The 16,904-nt window shown below is 32.9% G+C and overlaps 1 protein-coding gene across 1 annotated transcript in view; it reads right to left on the bottom strand.

The window, feature by feature from the left end:
• LOC118182758 (latrophilin-like protein LAT-2) overlaps positions 1–16,904 on the bottom strand; it is a 71,758-nt gene that overhangs the window by 22,092 nt on the left and 32,762 nt on the right. Inside the window, exons 3-4 of the mRNA XM_085818343.1 lie at positions 4,470–4,591; positions 2,430–2,535 (exon numbers count right to left, since the gene is read on the bottom strand). Coding sequence (XP_085674469.1) covers positions 2,430–2,535; positions 4,470–4,591 — 228 coding nt within the window. The remainder of the gene's footprint in view (positions 1–2,429; positions 2,536–4,469; positions 4,592–16,904) is intronic.

Raw genomic sequence — 16,904 nt, 5'->3', positions numbered from 1 at the left:
CTTAAGTGTCCCTGTTGGCTAAATGTCCTGTCGACTAAGTGTCAGCTAAGTGCGAGTGTCGGCTATATGTCCTGTCGGCTAACCGGTGTAGGTTAAGTATCTCTTCGGTTAAGTGTCCGCGACCACCATAATCCAGCGGGGCGTTTAAATCGTAAAATGGCATTTCTAAAACTTGGCAACATTCTATAACGTTCGGCAATTACTTCGCGTCTTTCTGTCATTTTCAATTAGTCCTTTGTTGAAAACTACAGAATTTTATATTATATATCTCTTTGTCTTGCATATACTTTCATTTCTGCTAAATTCGCACCAGGATGCCAGTTAGTTAATACATATAAGTGCCAAGCTTTTGAGCTCGAGAGAGCTACTAATATCTCAGGAGATTCAAGGAAAAACTTGTAGGGGGTTATAGGCCTGAAAAAGTTCCAGTTCCATGCTCAAAATTCGGGAGAAAACCGTAGCAGCTATTCGTTACCCGGTTACTATGCGACAACTTCCTGCTACAAAGCCGTTATTGCATCGTGAAAATACGAAGGCCTTGAGCCAAAACTTATTTAGGCACATGTTAATTTGTATTTAATATTTTAATTTGATCATATCATTTGTTCAATGTTTTCCCACAAATAGCTGCTTTTACATTACGATAGAATCATATGTATAATCGTTAAGCTGGGAAATCAACAACCAAAAAAGTTATTTTAAAGCTTCATCCTGAGATTACCTTACTCTACTTACTAGTTACAATGTCATTCTGACTTTCTTTACGATTCTAGGAATTGACATCTATAGTAGTGCTGAACAATAAAAATTTCTCAACTTCCTTTATTTCAAATGTTTTCACTTGATACAACTTATCAAAACTTTTTAAAAGCTTAATAAAACTTTTACAAATAGAATAAACGGAAATATGTGGTCTTAAAAAGTTTACCAGAAGCTGGATATTATTAATCGACTATGAAGAAAAAGAATAGAAGCATTACAATGAAAGAATTTGGTGTCCTGTATTCTACTCTTTATGATACCAAAAAGAAGAAAGAAAACTTACAGAATTTTTTATGGGAGTCTGCTACTTTTAAAAGTTCTTAAGTTTGGGGAATATTTTAAAAACAAAACTTGCGTGTTATAAAAATGGTTACTGAGACCCTATAAAGTAATCAGCCTAACTTTGTAAGAAAAAATTAATTAACTTATACATATATTTTATTTGTATAAGAGTTACACCACTCGGCTGCAAGAGCTACGCTGCGGCCATTTCTGATGTAAAGCATGCAGGATAATCACAATACAAATAATTGAGTATACTTAACTTAAGATAACAATTAGACTAAGAATTTGAACAAGAGTTTTGGAAAAACAAAAGTTTTGGTTATTAGGTTCATACAGGTTGACGTGCTTTCGTAGTATAAATTAGTTCCAAACTCCTAACAGACTTGGATAGAATTATCCCTTGGTCTGAAGTTAACTACAGAAACACAAGAAGGCTAAAATAATAGTCAGAGTCAAGACTTATAGTCAAGCTTAATAGTCAAAGACTACATAATTGATTTTAATTCTAAGTTGGCTCAGAACTTCTCAGGAACGTAACAATTAAATGTCGGTAGCAATAACGCAAACCCGAAGAATTACGATCTTATCAGAACTGGAGAAACCTAGTAACGTGGCCTCGAGAGGCAGAAGCACGCTCTGTCTTATAGTCCCCAAACCTCAGCTTAAATACTTTTCTAACTGATTTACATTTCTTGGGAGGAAACGGAAAGAAGTTATAGTGTAAGCTGAAATTATAAATAACTAGTTAATGTAAAATAGGCCTTTTGTATTACTTTTGTATTCTTATTATTTTTAATTTTACGAACATAACCAAGTTAACAGACACAAAATCACAGATTCTAAATGGGTGAAATTTCAATTTTAATGAATGTGAAGCTGCGCTAGATGTATTAACGCATTTTGTTTAATAATATTTGGCATAATGCTGCATAACTTTATGTTAAGTCACTTCCTTTAGAAACATTCAACCTGTTCCTTGTTTTCAGCAGCATGTTATTGACTTGTCTAAAGCTTGCTTTCACTGCATTAGAATAAGAAAAAGTCAGTTATTTTGGTCCGGTAATAGCTTTAATTCAGGATATTTCTCTTGGATGACTTTTAAATTCCAAAACTTAGCGTACACATGTATTTTGAATAAGATTTGGTTTATATGTGATAAAGCTTTATATCAATAAACAATTATTGATTTTATTAATGCATTTTGTTATTAATGGGATATAGATAATGCAAGTCAATTGCCAGTAAATATTCAGTTGTCAACCTTTCAGTTGAACGCTTGATCCTCAAAGATCCCATTTCAAATTTCATTGACTCCTAAGGAGTCCATGCTGACCGCTTTGGGAGCCCCTTCTCTAAACAAACGCTAAAGAAACGAAACTTACCGTATCTATTCGAGATGTTTCAGTGGTAGTCATTAGAAGGAACATGTATGCTGCAAGAATACAGGACTCTGAGCAAATCTGAGCCAAGCAATCCAAATGGAACATTCTAAATAAAGGCATACAAGTTATATATTAAAACAAATTGCAAAACAATGTATTCTACATAAAGGTAGCATTTTCACACAGGACCAATTTTAGAAGGTAAACAGAGAAATAAATACAGAAATAAAGATTAGTAAATCACTAAACTAATTACTTTTTTCTCAAAATTCAGAAAAAACTATCTGTTTCCTCCTCCAAAACTTGAGAAGGAACAAAACAAGGAAAAATTACGATTTCAGAAAGAATAATTTGAAGAGGAATACTGTATATTCCAATCCTTGACTTCCCTAAATGGCAAAGCAAGAAATTATTAATGGGAATTCAATCCCAAATAAAACCCCGTCTTGAAAACGCTTAGTGGTGTTAGTGAAAGAATATTCTATTGATTTATGTTTTGCAAATGCAAATTTTGGATAATAGATTCTCTTCTTACTTTGTTTAAGATTTAATGAATTCGTCTTAAAATTAGAGAGAGCATTAATTTATTGAAAATAATGCATGCACGACCAGCCGTCTAAACTAGTTATCATCAAAATAAAATGCGTACATACTAATTTTACCGAGTCCAATTACTGTAACTGCATGGGTTCAGCTAGTTATTATTAATGAGTATAGAACTGAAAAGCTACGCTTATTGCTTTGAATTTCTTAGTTTGTTAATCAATAACGGACAGATTAAATTAAAAAAAAACAGTATCTTGCCCTTTTCCAAATAATTACCATATTTACATATTTAAGTGCCTTTCTATTAATAGGCTCTTATCATTTCTTACAAAGACCTCTTTCATGTAATTAAAATTTGCTCTAATTCAAATGCAGATTTCCATGTTCAGTATACTGTGGTACCTTGGTATATGTTTCGCTTTGAAGTAAGTCACTTGATATGTCCTTTACTTGGATGAGAAAATTTCTGTTTGATATACGGTATTTGTTTGGAATACGATTTGAGTTCTGTGAATCACGATTCCGCGCACTACACTTTCTTTTTACTTCATTCGAGACAGTACTATGACTGCCCGTCAGTTAGTACTCCTGTTGTTACTGTTTAGTAAACAACTTGCGCTATAACTCTTAAATTTCGTGATTTTGCTTTGTTTTTTCGAGTAAATGTTTTGTAAATTCGTTAATAATGAGTAATATGAAAATTAATGAGAAGAGTCAAGTAACGAAGAAAATGGTTAGGATTTGCATGGTAAAGAAAGAGATTTTTGAAAAGTATAAAATATACTACGTATCCGGTACTTGGTATTGCATACCGTTTGCCAAGAACAACGTTACTTATGATTGCAAAAAACAAAGACGCTCTTAATTCGGGTAACTTCGCAAAGAGTGTGAAATCGATTACAAATAAGACACATTACAGCATGTTGAGAAATTACTTTTTATCTGTATAACAGAATGTACAGTAGTTCATTTACGTATAATATATATTTCACTACTACATTTGCGTTTTAAGATTAAACAGTGTTATAATAACAACATTACTATTTTTTTTTTGTAAGAACGGATCAATTATTTTCTCTTTATTCCTTATTGGAAACGTTAGTTTTGTACACTTCCAGTTTGTCCAAGGATCTGGAACAGATTAATGGCATATACCAAGGTATCGCTGTATTAAGGAGATTTGTAAGCATATTAAAATGGGTGGAAAATTACAGAAGAAATTAAGTTTAAAATTAATTATTTACATTTTTTTCATAAAAAAGAACTTAAACTATTCTGTTTTACGAAGAAATTTCTCACTTGAATTGAATTTATGTCTCATAATCTTAGGAAAATCTTTTGCAGAGCAATATTAATTTACATTTAAGACTACTGAGGCTTAACATTCCGAAACTGAAATAGAAATGTGTTTATTGAATTTTTGTAGATAACTTTTATAAATGTTAAAACATATTTTTTATCGTTACGAAGAATGACTAAAAATAACATATTTACCCAGAACTGACATAAATAATAATAGTGAAGCCGACTAACAAGGTGACAACTGTGCATCCAATTACCCGGAAAACAAGAAGTGGGGCCTCTTCATCCAAGACTATGTCTTCCTGGCTTGACACCTAGGTAAAACATATGGTTGGATTTAAAAAACAAAACATTATTGGTTAATCTTCACTTGGGAATAAGTTGCCGAATTTAGCAAATGCTAATGTCATTTGGGGATTATGCAAATGCTGATGCCATCTGAGATGAAAAAAAGCTAATATACTTTCTACTTGTTACTATTTTCATAACTGTCACCAAATAAATATTTCGGCAGTGTCATTATCTCATAGTTCTAACGGAAGATTAATCAAAATATCGTTTAGATCAGTGATTCTCAAATTAAGTGGTAACCCCCTCCCCAATGGACGCTGGAGTTATCTGGTGTCCTTCTGACTTCGTGATTCCTGTTTCCGCAGTTGTCGAAAGCTTTTCTGCTTCGTCTTTTTTCTGCTTCGTCTGTATTCGAATACTGCCTTTTCAGTAGCACATCGTTCATATATGATATTTAATGTTGCAGTCACTTGCATTAAATTATGAACTGGAGTGATTTGAGTATTAACTGAGATTTCTCAAATGAAGTTATGACTCCAAGAATATACGTCAAATGTAATGCTGATAAAAAGGATAAAGGTTTGTATTATTTTCAAGGAATCAAAGAAAAGTTTGTCTGATCTTTAAACATCTTTAAGTAGTAACCAGACAAGATGATGATAGATTGCGTGCATCTTATAATATTGCTTTACTTATTGCAAGATCAGAGAAACCACATAATTTTGAAAAGAAATGATCCCGTTAACCATAAAGGAAGTATTACGCCCTGTGCTACTTAAGTCACCAAACGAGTTTTTTCGTACGGCACCGCCGAAAGAATAATCAGTTAAATACTTTTTAAAAGCATCTTACTCGTATTTTACTGTGCACATGTTGAGTGAGCTTTACCAGGGTATGAAGCCTTACTTCTCGGTCGGACGTTTCATGAGGGATCAACAAATTTGCCAAGAATTATTATTTGCCAGAGGAAAATCGTTCAAATCTTCAATTACGATAAAAAAATTTGGAATGGAAAGAATTTAGCCATTTTCAAAATTTTTCAACTGTAGAAAAGAAATGAGAAAAATGCATTTGAATATTGCCAATGTTTGGGAGCTCTGAAATTTGACTTCAAGAAACAATTTCAAGATATCTTTCTTAAATATGTATCCGACTGGCCTTTGGACTAATTTTTCTCTGCATTTTCAGAAGTATCTCCAGACTTGAAATAATAATTCAAGGTTTTGATAAATAAAAGAAAAGCTGGCTTTAAATTTAAATCTGGATAGCAACAGTTTTGGCTACAGAAGCAGATATCAAAACTTTATCTTGTTTTTATGAGTATGGTACATAAATTTCTCATAACATTCTCTTTGTTCTTATTTTATTCATTGCAGTTAAAATTTATAAGGTCATTATTTAAGTTAACTAGTTATTTATAATTTCAGTTTTTACTATGACTTCTTTCGTTTCCTCACCAGAATGCAAATCATTTATACAGTATTTAAGCTGAGGGTTTTGGGCTGTAAGACAGAGAGTGTTTCTGTCTCTCGACGTCACATATCTTTAGTTCTGCCATCTCTAAGAAGTTCGCAATTATTTGGCTTCGCTTTACTTCCTGCCGCCATTTAAACTGATACGCCGGTTAGTGTTTTTTCTGAGCCAACTTAAATTTCAACTCAATTGCGTAGTCTTTGACTACTAGCCTACGTTTTAATTTAAATTTGACTGTTATTTTAATTACATTGCCACAAGTGGCGGTCGATCCTATTGCACAAGAAGTGCATTTATCTTCAGAATTTGTGTTTAAATAAAAAAGTTATTTTAGAACCTTTCCAAGATTTTGTTGTTAAGCCAGACACAGCGATAATTCGACATTTTGTTGATCTTGAACTTTGCAGATTACTGCCAGATGAACTTATCGAAAAGCAAAAATAACACTTACTAGAGACAGAAAGGTTAAAGAAATCAGGGAAACAGGATGTTTAAACAACTGAGAAAATTGATAATCTAAACAAAAATTTAATCCTAATCAACATGTCATTTTCAAAACTTACCAATACTTTATTCCCATATTCAGATCAAAAGCTAACTAGGAAGGTCTGGTACCAAATCAAAGAAAAGAAGTCAGAAGGCTTTGCCGCACCGAAGAAAGTGCACAAACGCACACACTCAGATTCTCAAGCAGAAGAATCTGTTCAGAAAAGTAAATTCGCGGTCTTAGACTCTGTGGACAGGATGAAGGCTAGCAACACTGAAGCCAAGTTCAAATAGCCGAAGAAAACGGCAGGACACATCTCCCAAATCATTCTCGCTGATTTCAGAGCTGATTGGAAAAGCCTAAAAGGCAGAATTAAGAAATTAGGTGTAAAACAAACTGTCAAACAAAGGTTAAAACAAGATCAAACAAAGGTCAAAGGTCTCAAAGGAAATCTGAAAGGGGACACATTAAACATACAAGCTTACTTCATAGATGACTACATAAAGATGAGAAAAAGTTTCAAACGGAGGTCCTGCCTTTCCATATTTACTTAGTAAATTCTGAAAAACCGATAAAAGCGGTTATCAAAAAAACTCCCGCGGTAGACAAAAACAAAAATAATTCGAAAAGAACCTGAAGAACAAGGAATTCTTGTCTTCAAAATGCTCTAAATTACAAGTTTCAAAGACGGACAATGATTCTTTTACCCCTCTTTTTAGCAGAAGGTAAACGAAATACAGAAAGTATCGAATTTAACTCTTAGAAACCTTAAAAGGGCTAGGTATTTTTCTGAAACCAAACAAAAAGAGACCTTGCCGGGTGCAATGTCACAAGTGTCAACGGTACGAGATACCAGAGACTTATGCCATTATAAGGAACGCTGCCTTAAGTGTTTAGTCCCTCCCGAAAGTTACCTGAGCAAGCAGAAGAAGGAAGGATTGTCTGCACGCTAAGCTTTATGCAATGAGAGACACGTTTCATCTTATAAAGAATGTGGCAATTATCCAAAAACTGTAAAAATTCAAAACAAAATAAACCTTAAGATAAAAGAAAAAAAAAGAATTAAAAAATTTAACATAAATACGGAAGATTTCCCCTCTTAGTCAGGATCAAAAACAGAAAAAAACTCAAAACTAAATTCGACTTGGAAATCCACCAAGTATCACCTTCAAGAAAATGATTTTTTTCGTTTGGCTAAAGACCCATCTAACTAAAGCAAAAGAACTCCTAAATAAATTTAAATCTTCAAAGTCCATCATGGATAAAACAGGAATAGGCAAGGCAGCGATAGAATATTTCTCCAACATCAGCTGCGACTTTTAACCTCTTCGTCGTCCGTAACGCGTCTAGCTCGTTCAAGTGAAACTTCCGCAGGGCGGCCGTAACGCGCCTCAAGCGTTCTCAAGCGCGTTCAAGTGGACCGCCTGGATCAGATGTTATCAATTATCCTGCTGTTAGAAATAAGCAGAGATATTATGATTTTTCCATTATGCTTTATTTCCTTATAATTTTACTTAATATTCATTGACATTCATCCACTACGAAAGTCATGTATGGAAAGTTATGATGTACAGAGAAAAACACCATTACACGCTACGAAAAACAGACGGCCGCTGGGGGGAAATTTTCGCAGACAGGACAGGACAGCGAAAGGGTTAAAGACAAACATAGATTTTAATAAATGATACCGAGAGTTTCTTAAATTCATACGAACTGTAATATGAAAGACAACAAATCAGGCCAGTCACAGCACATATTATTAAAAAACTGTGCTCAGAAAAATTGTATAAATGGAAATGATTATTTTCACTAACAAAGTGAAATGAACTTTGCTGGTTGGTAAAACAGGCTATAGACTTTGCTATTTTAGATTATGCTTTTCAAATTCACGCTTAATTCAACTAGTAATTCTGCTATACATAACTGAAATTCACTAAAGTATTCAAGCGTGAAACTACTTACCGCTGTTTGCTCATCTGATGAAAAAACTTAGCTATTTGTAAGCCCACCTCATGGTGACCACTCAAACTTACGCTCAATATTTCAAGTTAAATTTATAGTAGAGTGTAAATATCCATTTACTGTTTTTCAGTTTACGGTTTTTTTCAGCTGTGCACATTTTCGTTTTGTTTCTGGCTCGTATTATAGACACCAGGTCTCATGTCTCTATGATACATTTTAAAAAACTGTTGTTCTGTCTCGCAGTAGTCAACAAATCTTGATAACAACTTTTCTATCTTCTTTTTGCTGCTGTGTTAAAATCAGAGACACAATTTTCTCATTATCAGATTTCCAATTCAAATTAATGTACATCTTTTTTTTTTTTTTTTTTTTTGCTTATCCCAAGCATGTCAACACATCTAAAAACTACGACTTATAATATACTTATTTCACTTCTGTATTTAAAAGTTTGAATTTTTATGATTTTTTTAAAGTTACCTGTTATTTCTTTAATATATATATATACTGCTTCGTCAGAATGCCAACCTCGCCATTGGCAGCAGCATATCCGCGGGACACCATTCGAAGAGAAACGTTAAAACGCCCAAAAAATTCGCTGCGGTTCTAAATTTTTCTGTTTTAGTATATGACAACACTATGCTCTGTTTAAATGCAAATTTGCTTGCTTAACATTTTACTTTCGTTTTCTGATAGATAGTCTGATAAGTATTTATTAAATAAGTTTAGTCTGATAAGTATTTATTAATTTTTTTTTTTTTTCATTTTTACAGCAACATAATTTTTTTTTCACTTTTCAGTTATAGAATTGAGTTACGCATACTAGATCAAAGACTGAAAATAGCAAAACGACGTTACGTGAAACATCTGGTCGAGGCTTTTGAGGCATTAGTCCCTGGGTGGCCTGTCTTCAGGCTGGCACACTCATCTCTTTCAAACAATAAAATAAAATAAATTTACAACCGCCATTAAAATAAAAACAATCAATAATAAATAATTTCGCAGAAGATTAAAAGACAACAAAATCGAATTCAATACCGAGCTAATATGTAGTCCTTTTAGTTTGTTTTCAAACAGGTACTTTTGGCTGAAAAGTAAGGGAAAACGTAAGTTGTTTCTGACAAATAAAGACACGTTTAATAAATATATGTATTCCGAAAAATATGAGAACACAAGATACAACAGTACATTAAGTATTTAAATTCACATTTAAACAGAGCATAGTGTTGTCAAATCTCAAAACATAACCGTTTAAAACCGAAGGAAATTTTTCGAACATTTTAATCTTTCAGTTTGAAGGAAGTCATATACAAATTCTTCTCCTATGGCGAGGCAGAAAGAGTGAAATAATATTAAACAGAAGAATTTATTAACTCAAGTACTTTATAAAAAGTCATAAAAAATTCATTTTTGAAAATGCAGAACATATTAGAGCTAAAAGTATCTCAGATTTTAGATCTGATACATATATCTTTTCCATGCGACCATCAGAGTCTTATAAATGATAATTTAAAAAATAATTTGTACTGTTTTTTTCATATTTCGTGACTTCTTTCATAAAAATATAATTTTTAAGATACAGTGATGGAATATACTTCGTTTGAAAGAGAAATACTCACAGTTAGCGATGATATAGAAGTTAAAATTGCGTGATAACAAAACATCGTCTTTGGGAAAGGAAAAATACTAAAAAATTTTGAAATTTGCTCACAATACAAAACAAATGTTAATAATAAAAGTATTCGATATTCGAAATAATAACAAAAGTATTCGATATTCGAATCTCGACAAAGGTTGGTAGCTCCAAATATGCTACCGTTTTTTTTTACAATGCGATTAGTTCATGTACTAATCGGCAGATTCATCGTTTTATAATATTAGGATATTGGCCAATGAAATGCAACTAGGGCCATCTTACAGGTAAAGGTAAAAGTATGGGGGACACCAGCGATGTACCATAGGTCAACTGGTAATGCCTTCCCATATTAATTCTTTGAAAAAAAAAAGGGGGGGGGGTAATTGCAAAATTTATAAGAATTTGCATAGACTTAAGCTTTTCAAAAGGTCTAGAGTTTGCCCATAATGGTACAGCGTGCAATTCCAAAGTACGCCCCGCATCCAGCATTTATTAAAAATAATGGTGTAGGACATAAGTAGATTACAAAATAGTCGGAATACAATTTGAGATTCACAAAATAAATTGAGCATCTGATTTGGTGCAACAAAAATAGGATATAAACATAATTAATAAACAAATAAACATAATGAGATAATTATAATTAGTACTGGCAACACAATGTTAAAATGAATTGTTACAATAATGCTAAAGAGATGGGTGTCCATGGGTTATTTCAGATATATTGGTTTATTGCAGTTTATAAAGTTCACGAGCGGAGCAATTTTTTCCATAATCACATCATGTAAAAGTTCAATAAGTTTAAACTGTATGTGGACTTACACTTGACAGAGATCTAGGCCCTAGGAAGAGAGACGATGCATAATTTTCTGAAACTTTGGATACTGATGTTTATCTTTAATTAAAAACCTTTGGAATGCCAGGAACTCCTATTGAATATCCTCGGACCGCCAAGCTAGGTGTTCTTCCTCAAAACTGGGACGGAATGGCACAGTTAGTACGGTGGGACTATACCTGTACGACGAAATGGTGAATTTCTTGTGTCCCTACGTATAACTGTACACATATTACGAATTGGTACAGAACTGTTTAGTTTTCTTTTATCAAATATAACTGATCTGCGGCAGCTCTTCCTACAGACATAATTTTCAAGATAATGAATGACACTGGCTTTACTCCAAAGAGGAGGTTATATACTCCGAAATTCTGATTGATTGACTGCTGATTATACCTTTCTCCTACTAAAAAATCGCGTGTTAACAAAATGATAATCTTGGGCTCCAGGTTCCGAAAATGCTTGCACTTTGAACAAATTTGCATTTAAATGCGTCAGTATGCATCGCTTTTATTTTCTAAACACGCACGTCGAAAAGATTGAGAGAAGGAAGAAAGAATAATTCGAATATTAAATGATTTGCCAATTGGCCGCATCAGCAAACGAAAGCTTAGATACCAACCACAATGAATTGATTGATTAGATTACTGTACTTTTTTATTGTGTTCGTGCTCGTAAAACTTGCTAAGTGCGTTCTTTTTACTTAATTTTACGAGAGTTCGATTTGTTCTTCGCTAGATTTTAGGTTTAATTATGTTATCGCTACATTTATGATGTCGAGTGGAACAAAATCAATACGCCATTTCCTTTTGTTTGCTTTGTTTGAATTCCAGCTTAATGATTCTCATTCAGAATATGCTAAGGGGTTTAATATAAAAATATAAATGCTTCAGCTGACAATAAAAGTATTAAACGATTTAAAAATTAATCTGCGGTTTTTCCCAAGGTCAGTAGACAAAACTTTGAGCAGACTATGAGTCAGTGACGTTACACTGTCGAGAGTTCTGATGAGGAAGAAAAAAACCTTTGTTTTTCCTAATTCTGAGACTACTGATAACAGCAGTTACTCTTATTTCAGATATATGCCTTTCTTTCTTTCCTTTATTTTTTAAACATAAGAATTAAATATATTTGTTATCAACTTGCTAAAGATTATATTACACAGTAAAAATTTATTTTTCTTTTCCTGTAATGTAAAAATACCTGTTGAGTTTTGCTAATCATGAATATTTGGATTGGAAATATAATGAACTGAAAATTTTAGAATGCATACAAGACTTTAAAAAAAGTAAAATTCAGATTTCATACAACAAGATAAAATATACAAAGTGTTCTGTATTATCTTTTTGTATTACTTAAATCAGCAAAATTGATTAATAAAGCTGTTGTTTAACAGCTAACTTAAGTCGCCTGGATTGAAGGAAAAGCTATCCGTTCAAGTGAAGTTCCAGATTCCTGAAGGCCGGATACTTGAAGTTCAAATGTATAATTTTAATTTAGTTTCATTAAATCATAATTTAATTTAGTTTCATTAAAATATTTAATTCTTTAAAGTTTTACAAAATATGAAATACACAATAAAACAAATTCGAGATTCCAAATTCGATCTTACAGGTGGTCATGTTTGGGTGGAGGACTATATTATTCAAAATTTGACCGCTGTGTTTTCACTGTGCGAAAACATACATACGTTCATGTAGATCTTCATTATTTAGTTTCTTTAAATAAAATGCAAAGCGATAATATTTGGTGGCAGCAATATGAAAAGTGATTCGGGCATATGTGATTCGATGCAAAATGTCGTTCAGCATTTGAGACTAATAGTCCTTCTGGGCTGACGTCCATTTGGGCTAACAATAATAGAAATATTTTATTTTGCGCTTTTTTCCCCTGTATTTTAAGCCGTGAAATTATTAGATTGGATTGGATTATTCAATTACGGCAAAGCACACGAGGACTATATGCCTAAAGGGAGGGATGCCTTCGTGGAGAACTTTCTAAGGGAAACGGGCTCGTATAGACGTAACACATGGGGAAAACCACGAAAACGCCCATTCAGCCAGCCCGTTCGCGGGATTCGAACCTCGGACCGAACTACCAGTGTTCAGCGTCTTTACTGCTCGGCCGCTGGCGGGCCACTGAAATTATTAGAAGTTTAAATCAAAAATAAATTTTAAATAATTTTTTCGATGCATAGTTCAATTTTAGTGCATTTTCTACAATAATTCTAGAATTTACTCTCTTTTCTCAAATGTTATTTTTCAAGCTAATATTTTTTGGCCAAAGAACTCGAAATTTATCCTAAACAGTAACAAGCAATTCTCTTTCTTTTCTCTTTAGTATATTTGTTAAAATAAACCCCAAATAATTCGATACCAGGTACAAAATATATAAATTTAGAAACACATTTAATTAATTAAAAAAAGAAATAATCTGAAAGCGTTCAAATTTCATATTACGCACAAAAGAGCATTTTTTGAACGTTTTGTGTGCTACTCTTATTTATTAAATATCATGTTCTTCGCACTTAACCACTTCGAAAGATGTACCTCCGGATTTCAAAAATTCGTAGGAAACCGTTTCGAACATTCGCACCTTCGTACGACTTTAATCAGTCGAAATATTAATTAGAAATTCTAAAAATGCTAATGTTCGCCCTAATTTCTCCGAGCGGCAAATCTCGCACGCTGGAGATAAAAGTCTTCTTTATTTCGAAAAGTGCTGCCACACTGCTCCCTTTCAAATCGTTCAAATAGTAGAGTTTGTTAATAAAACAACTTTGTAAGCTTTACAAAATATGAAATAAAAATAGCATTGCCAGTCATTAAATTTATTATTCCGGATTACAAAAATTCGTGGAAAGCCATTTCGACCATTCTCATCTTCGTGCGACTTTAACCAACCGAGATATTCATTAAAAAATCTGAAAACACTAATTTTCGCTCTCATTTTTCCGAGTGGCAACAGTGTTTCGCGCAGGAGATAAACATCTGCTTTATTTCAAAAAGGTGTTGCTATTACTGGCTTTCAAATGGTAGAGTTTGTTAATAAAAAAATTATAAGTTTTACAAAATATGAAATAAAAATAGCATTGACAAACATCAAACATATTATTATTATATAGGTCATATTCTGACGTTGAAGAACGTACGCTATTACATTTGACGTCATTGTATGTCGAAAATGTGTCGTTAATGTCAGCATTTGAAATAAATAGCTATTATTGGTAACTTTTTTGTTACTTATAAGTTAGGATAAACGACACGAAATGTTAATGCCACGTTAATTCTTTTATTGATGTTGAGAAAATGTTCTTATATTACGTTAAATTTAAATCATGACGTCATACGTATGTATTAACCTAAAGTGTAAAGTGTCAAACGTTTTTATTACCTGGCTTGACAAAAAAAAAAAAAAAAAAAAAAAAAACTTTTACGAATTGATTGTTGCTTCGAAAGACTGAACTGATCTCATTCACAATGAAATATTTTTATACATTTTCTTTTCAGGTATAGTATATAGAACTTAAAGTTTGCTTTTGCCGCCGTCCGCTAGTTATCTTTGGAAGTTCCGATAAACAGTCTCGCGCGCATGACATACATTTTTTTTCGTGTAGTGTTGCCATTGCTCGCTTTGAAATCGTTGAGTTAAAAATTCGTTAAAGTTTTACAAAATATGATATAGATAATAAATTCAAAATTCGATATTCCAGGGACCCATGTTCGGGTGGAGGATTGCGTTACTCATCATTAAATATAATACAGGAACTAATATTTGGTGGCAACAATTTAAAATGTGGTACGCCTTTTATAGTGAACCGAAGCAAAATGCCGTTTCGAGACTAATAGTCCTTAAAAATGTAAATGTTAATAAAAATTACCACCTCGATATATAATACACACCGTATGTAAATATATAAATGCAAATTAAGTTACATATTAAAGCAAAACTAAATCGAAGGTGTCAATAGCGCTGATCACTGCTCACCTGCAAGTTGACAACAACTTGCGGTCAACGAACTGGTCATCAATGTGCACTCAAGGTCGGATTGAGACTTTTACTCGGCCTTAAGCACTTAAAAAAGTTTAGTAGCCCTATGTACTTTTACTGGGCCCATATGCTGTGTAGCAATATTTTATTCACAAATGAAAAAAAAGGCAATTGGCCTTGAACTGATTTTTTTAACTTTCTCTTAATTGATTCAAATATATTACACCAACGTTCGATCGTGATAAAAACAATTCAGAATTCTTAAAGCTGTACTATGGTAGATAGATTAACAACACAGCATAAAATCACAAATATCAGTTTTTATTTATTCTATTTTCCTTATAAGTAACACAATAATTTAGTTCCTTACTTGCATTTATTATTTCGTTAGATGTTTACACAAATATAACGTATGTCAATATCTGATAGAGTATTAAATTAACTAGAAAGGTATTAGATAAGACATTCAAATGATGAATGAATTTAATAGTCAAAACATTTAAAAAGAACTTGACCTAGGTAGAATTAAACGTAAGTTCGTCTTTCAGAGACTGCATAATCATTTCTGCACGCTAAGAAGAGGTGAGGAGTTCTTATGTAGGATGCTATCCAGAATTTTGGTAGAATTACGCCATCTTTTCCTAGTTATTAAGTTAAATTTTTTTTTTTTTGAAAAATAGTCCTGACAAGTTTCAAATGACATCACATTAACCAGGGAGAACACTACTTCAGAGCACACCAAGGTTCATCGGTCGCAGAATTCGAAGGCACACCCACTCTAGACTCATCGTGCTCGGATGCGGGCTCGAACCATCCAACTAAATCAGGAATCCATAAATCGGAATTAAAGAAGACACTCAGGAAGCAATCCCTGAATATAACGCCGTAGACAGAAAAACTTTATTCTGGCTGTCGCTTCCCTCGTCACAATCTGAAGCAGAAACTCTGGATCAGTGGCGCCCAACCGTTGGCCTATCGCGAGCACATTTCTGAAATATCCACATTTTTGTTAAACATATTTCAATCTTATGTGATACATCTGAAATATAAATTTCGGCAAATAGTTTTGAGATGAATAATAATATTGGTCGAACTTTATGGAAATCAGAGAAGCGGAGTTCAAAATTATTTTTCAGTGCATTTAGAGGTTTACCGAGTATTTCTCTGTTTCAATTGCCTTGTGGTTATTAATATGGCTTGATAAATTCTGAAAATGGGTGACATTTTTTCCTTCATCTGATTTATCCACAAATTTAACTTAATCTGAAAAGCAGTTACAGTCCCAGTCAATTGAAAAAGAGTTTTTTTTTTCTTTTCCCTGGAGATCTTCGTTCAGTTTGTTCAGTTTAGCTGATATATCCGTGAGAAAATACAGATCGGATAACCAATTGTTATCGTCCAATTCTTTATGACTTTCGTTTCCGGATTCCAAAAACTGCTTTATTGGCGAAAGAAGTTCTACAAATCGTTCAAGTACTTTTCCCTTGCTGAGTCATCTGACATCGGAATGAAGCAATAAGATTCCATATTTACTATCAAGTTCATCAGTCAGCAATCAATTATTTTATAACGTCTTGCAAGATATCTCTTATGACTATAAATGCTTACCATATTTTAACAATTAAAAATATAAATAAGTGGTTATTTTAAAAATATTTTTTGTTCATAGTACGTAATCGGTCTGGCGAGCACATACAAAACGATCGGCGAGCACAAGGTTGGGCACCGCTGCTCTAAATTATCCTAAGCTGAAAAATCTGAATACTCAGGAAAGGGCATCTTTTTAAATATTAGGAGATTCGAACATTTCTTTACATTGCGGCTTGTTTACGTCGACTTTTAAGAGTTAGAGCCTGCCTGCTAACTAAATTTGATTGTATTTTAAGTTACTCGTTACTTTTTGAGTTAAGGCACTTACTTGTGTTACTTTTGTAAACACAAGTAAGTGCCATCTGC

Source organism: Stegodyphus dumicola, chromosome 6, assembly GCF_044657685.1.
Source record: "Stegodyphus dumicola isolate Sdum_Otavi_A_Nest chromosome 6, ASM4465768v1".
NCBI classification, from domain to species: domain Eukaryota; kingdom Metazoa; phylum Arthropoda; class Arachnida; order Araneae; family Eresidae; genus Stegodyphus; species Stegodyphus dumicola.
The sequence above is the reverse complement of the archived record's forward strand: the minus strand, read 5'-3'. Positions and strand labels throughout refer to the sequence as shown.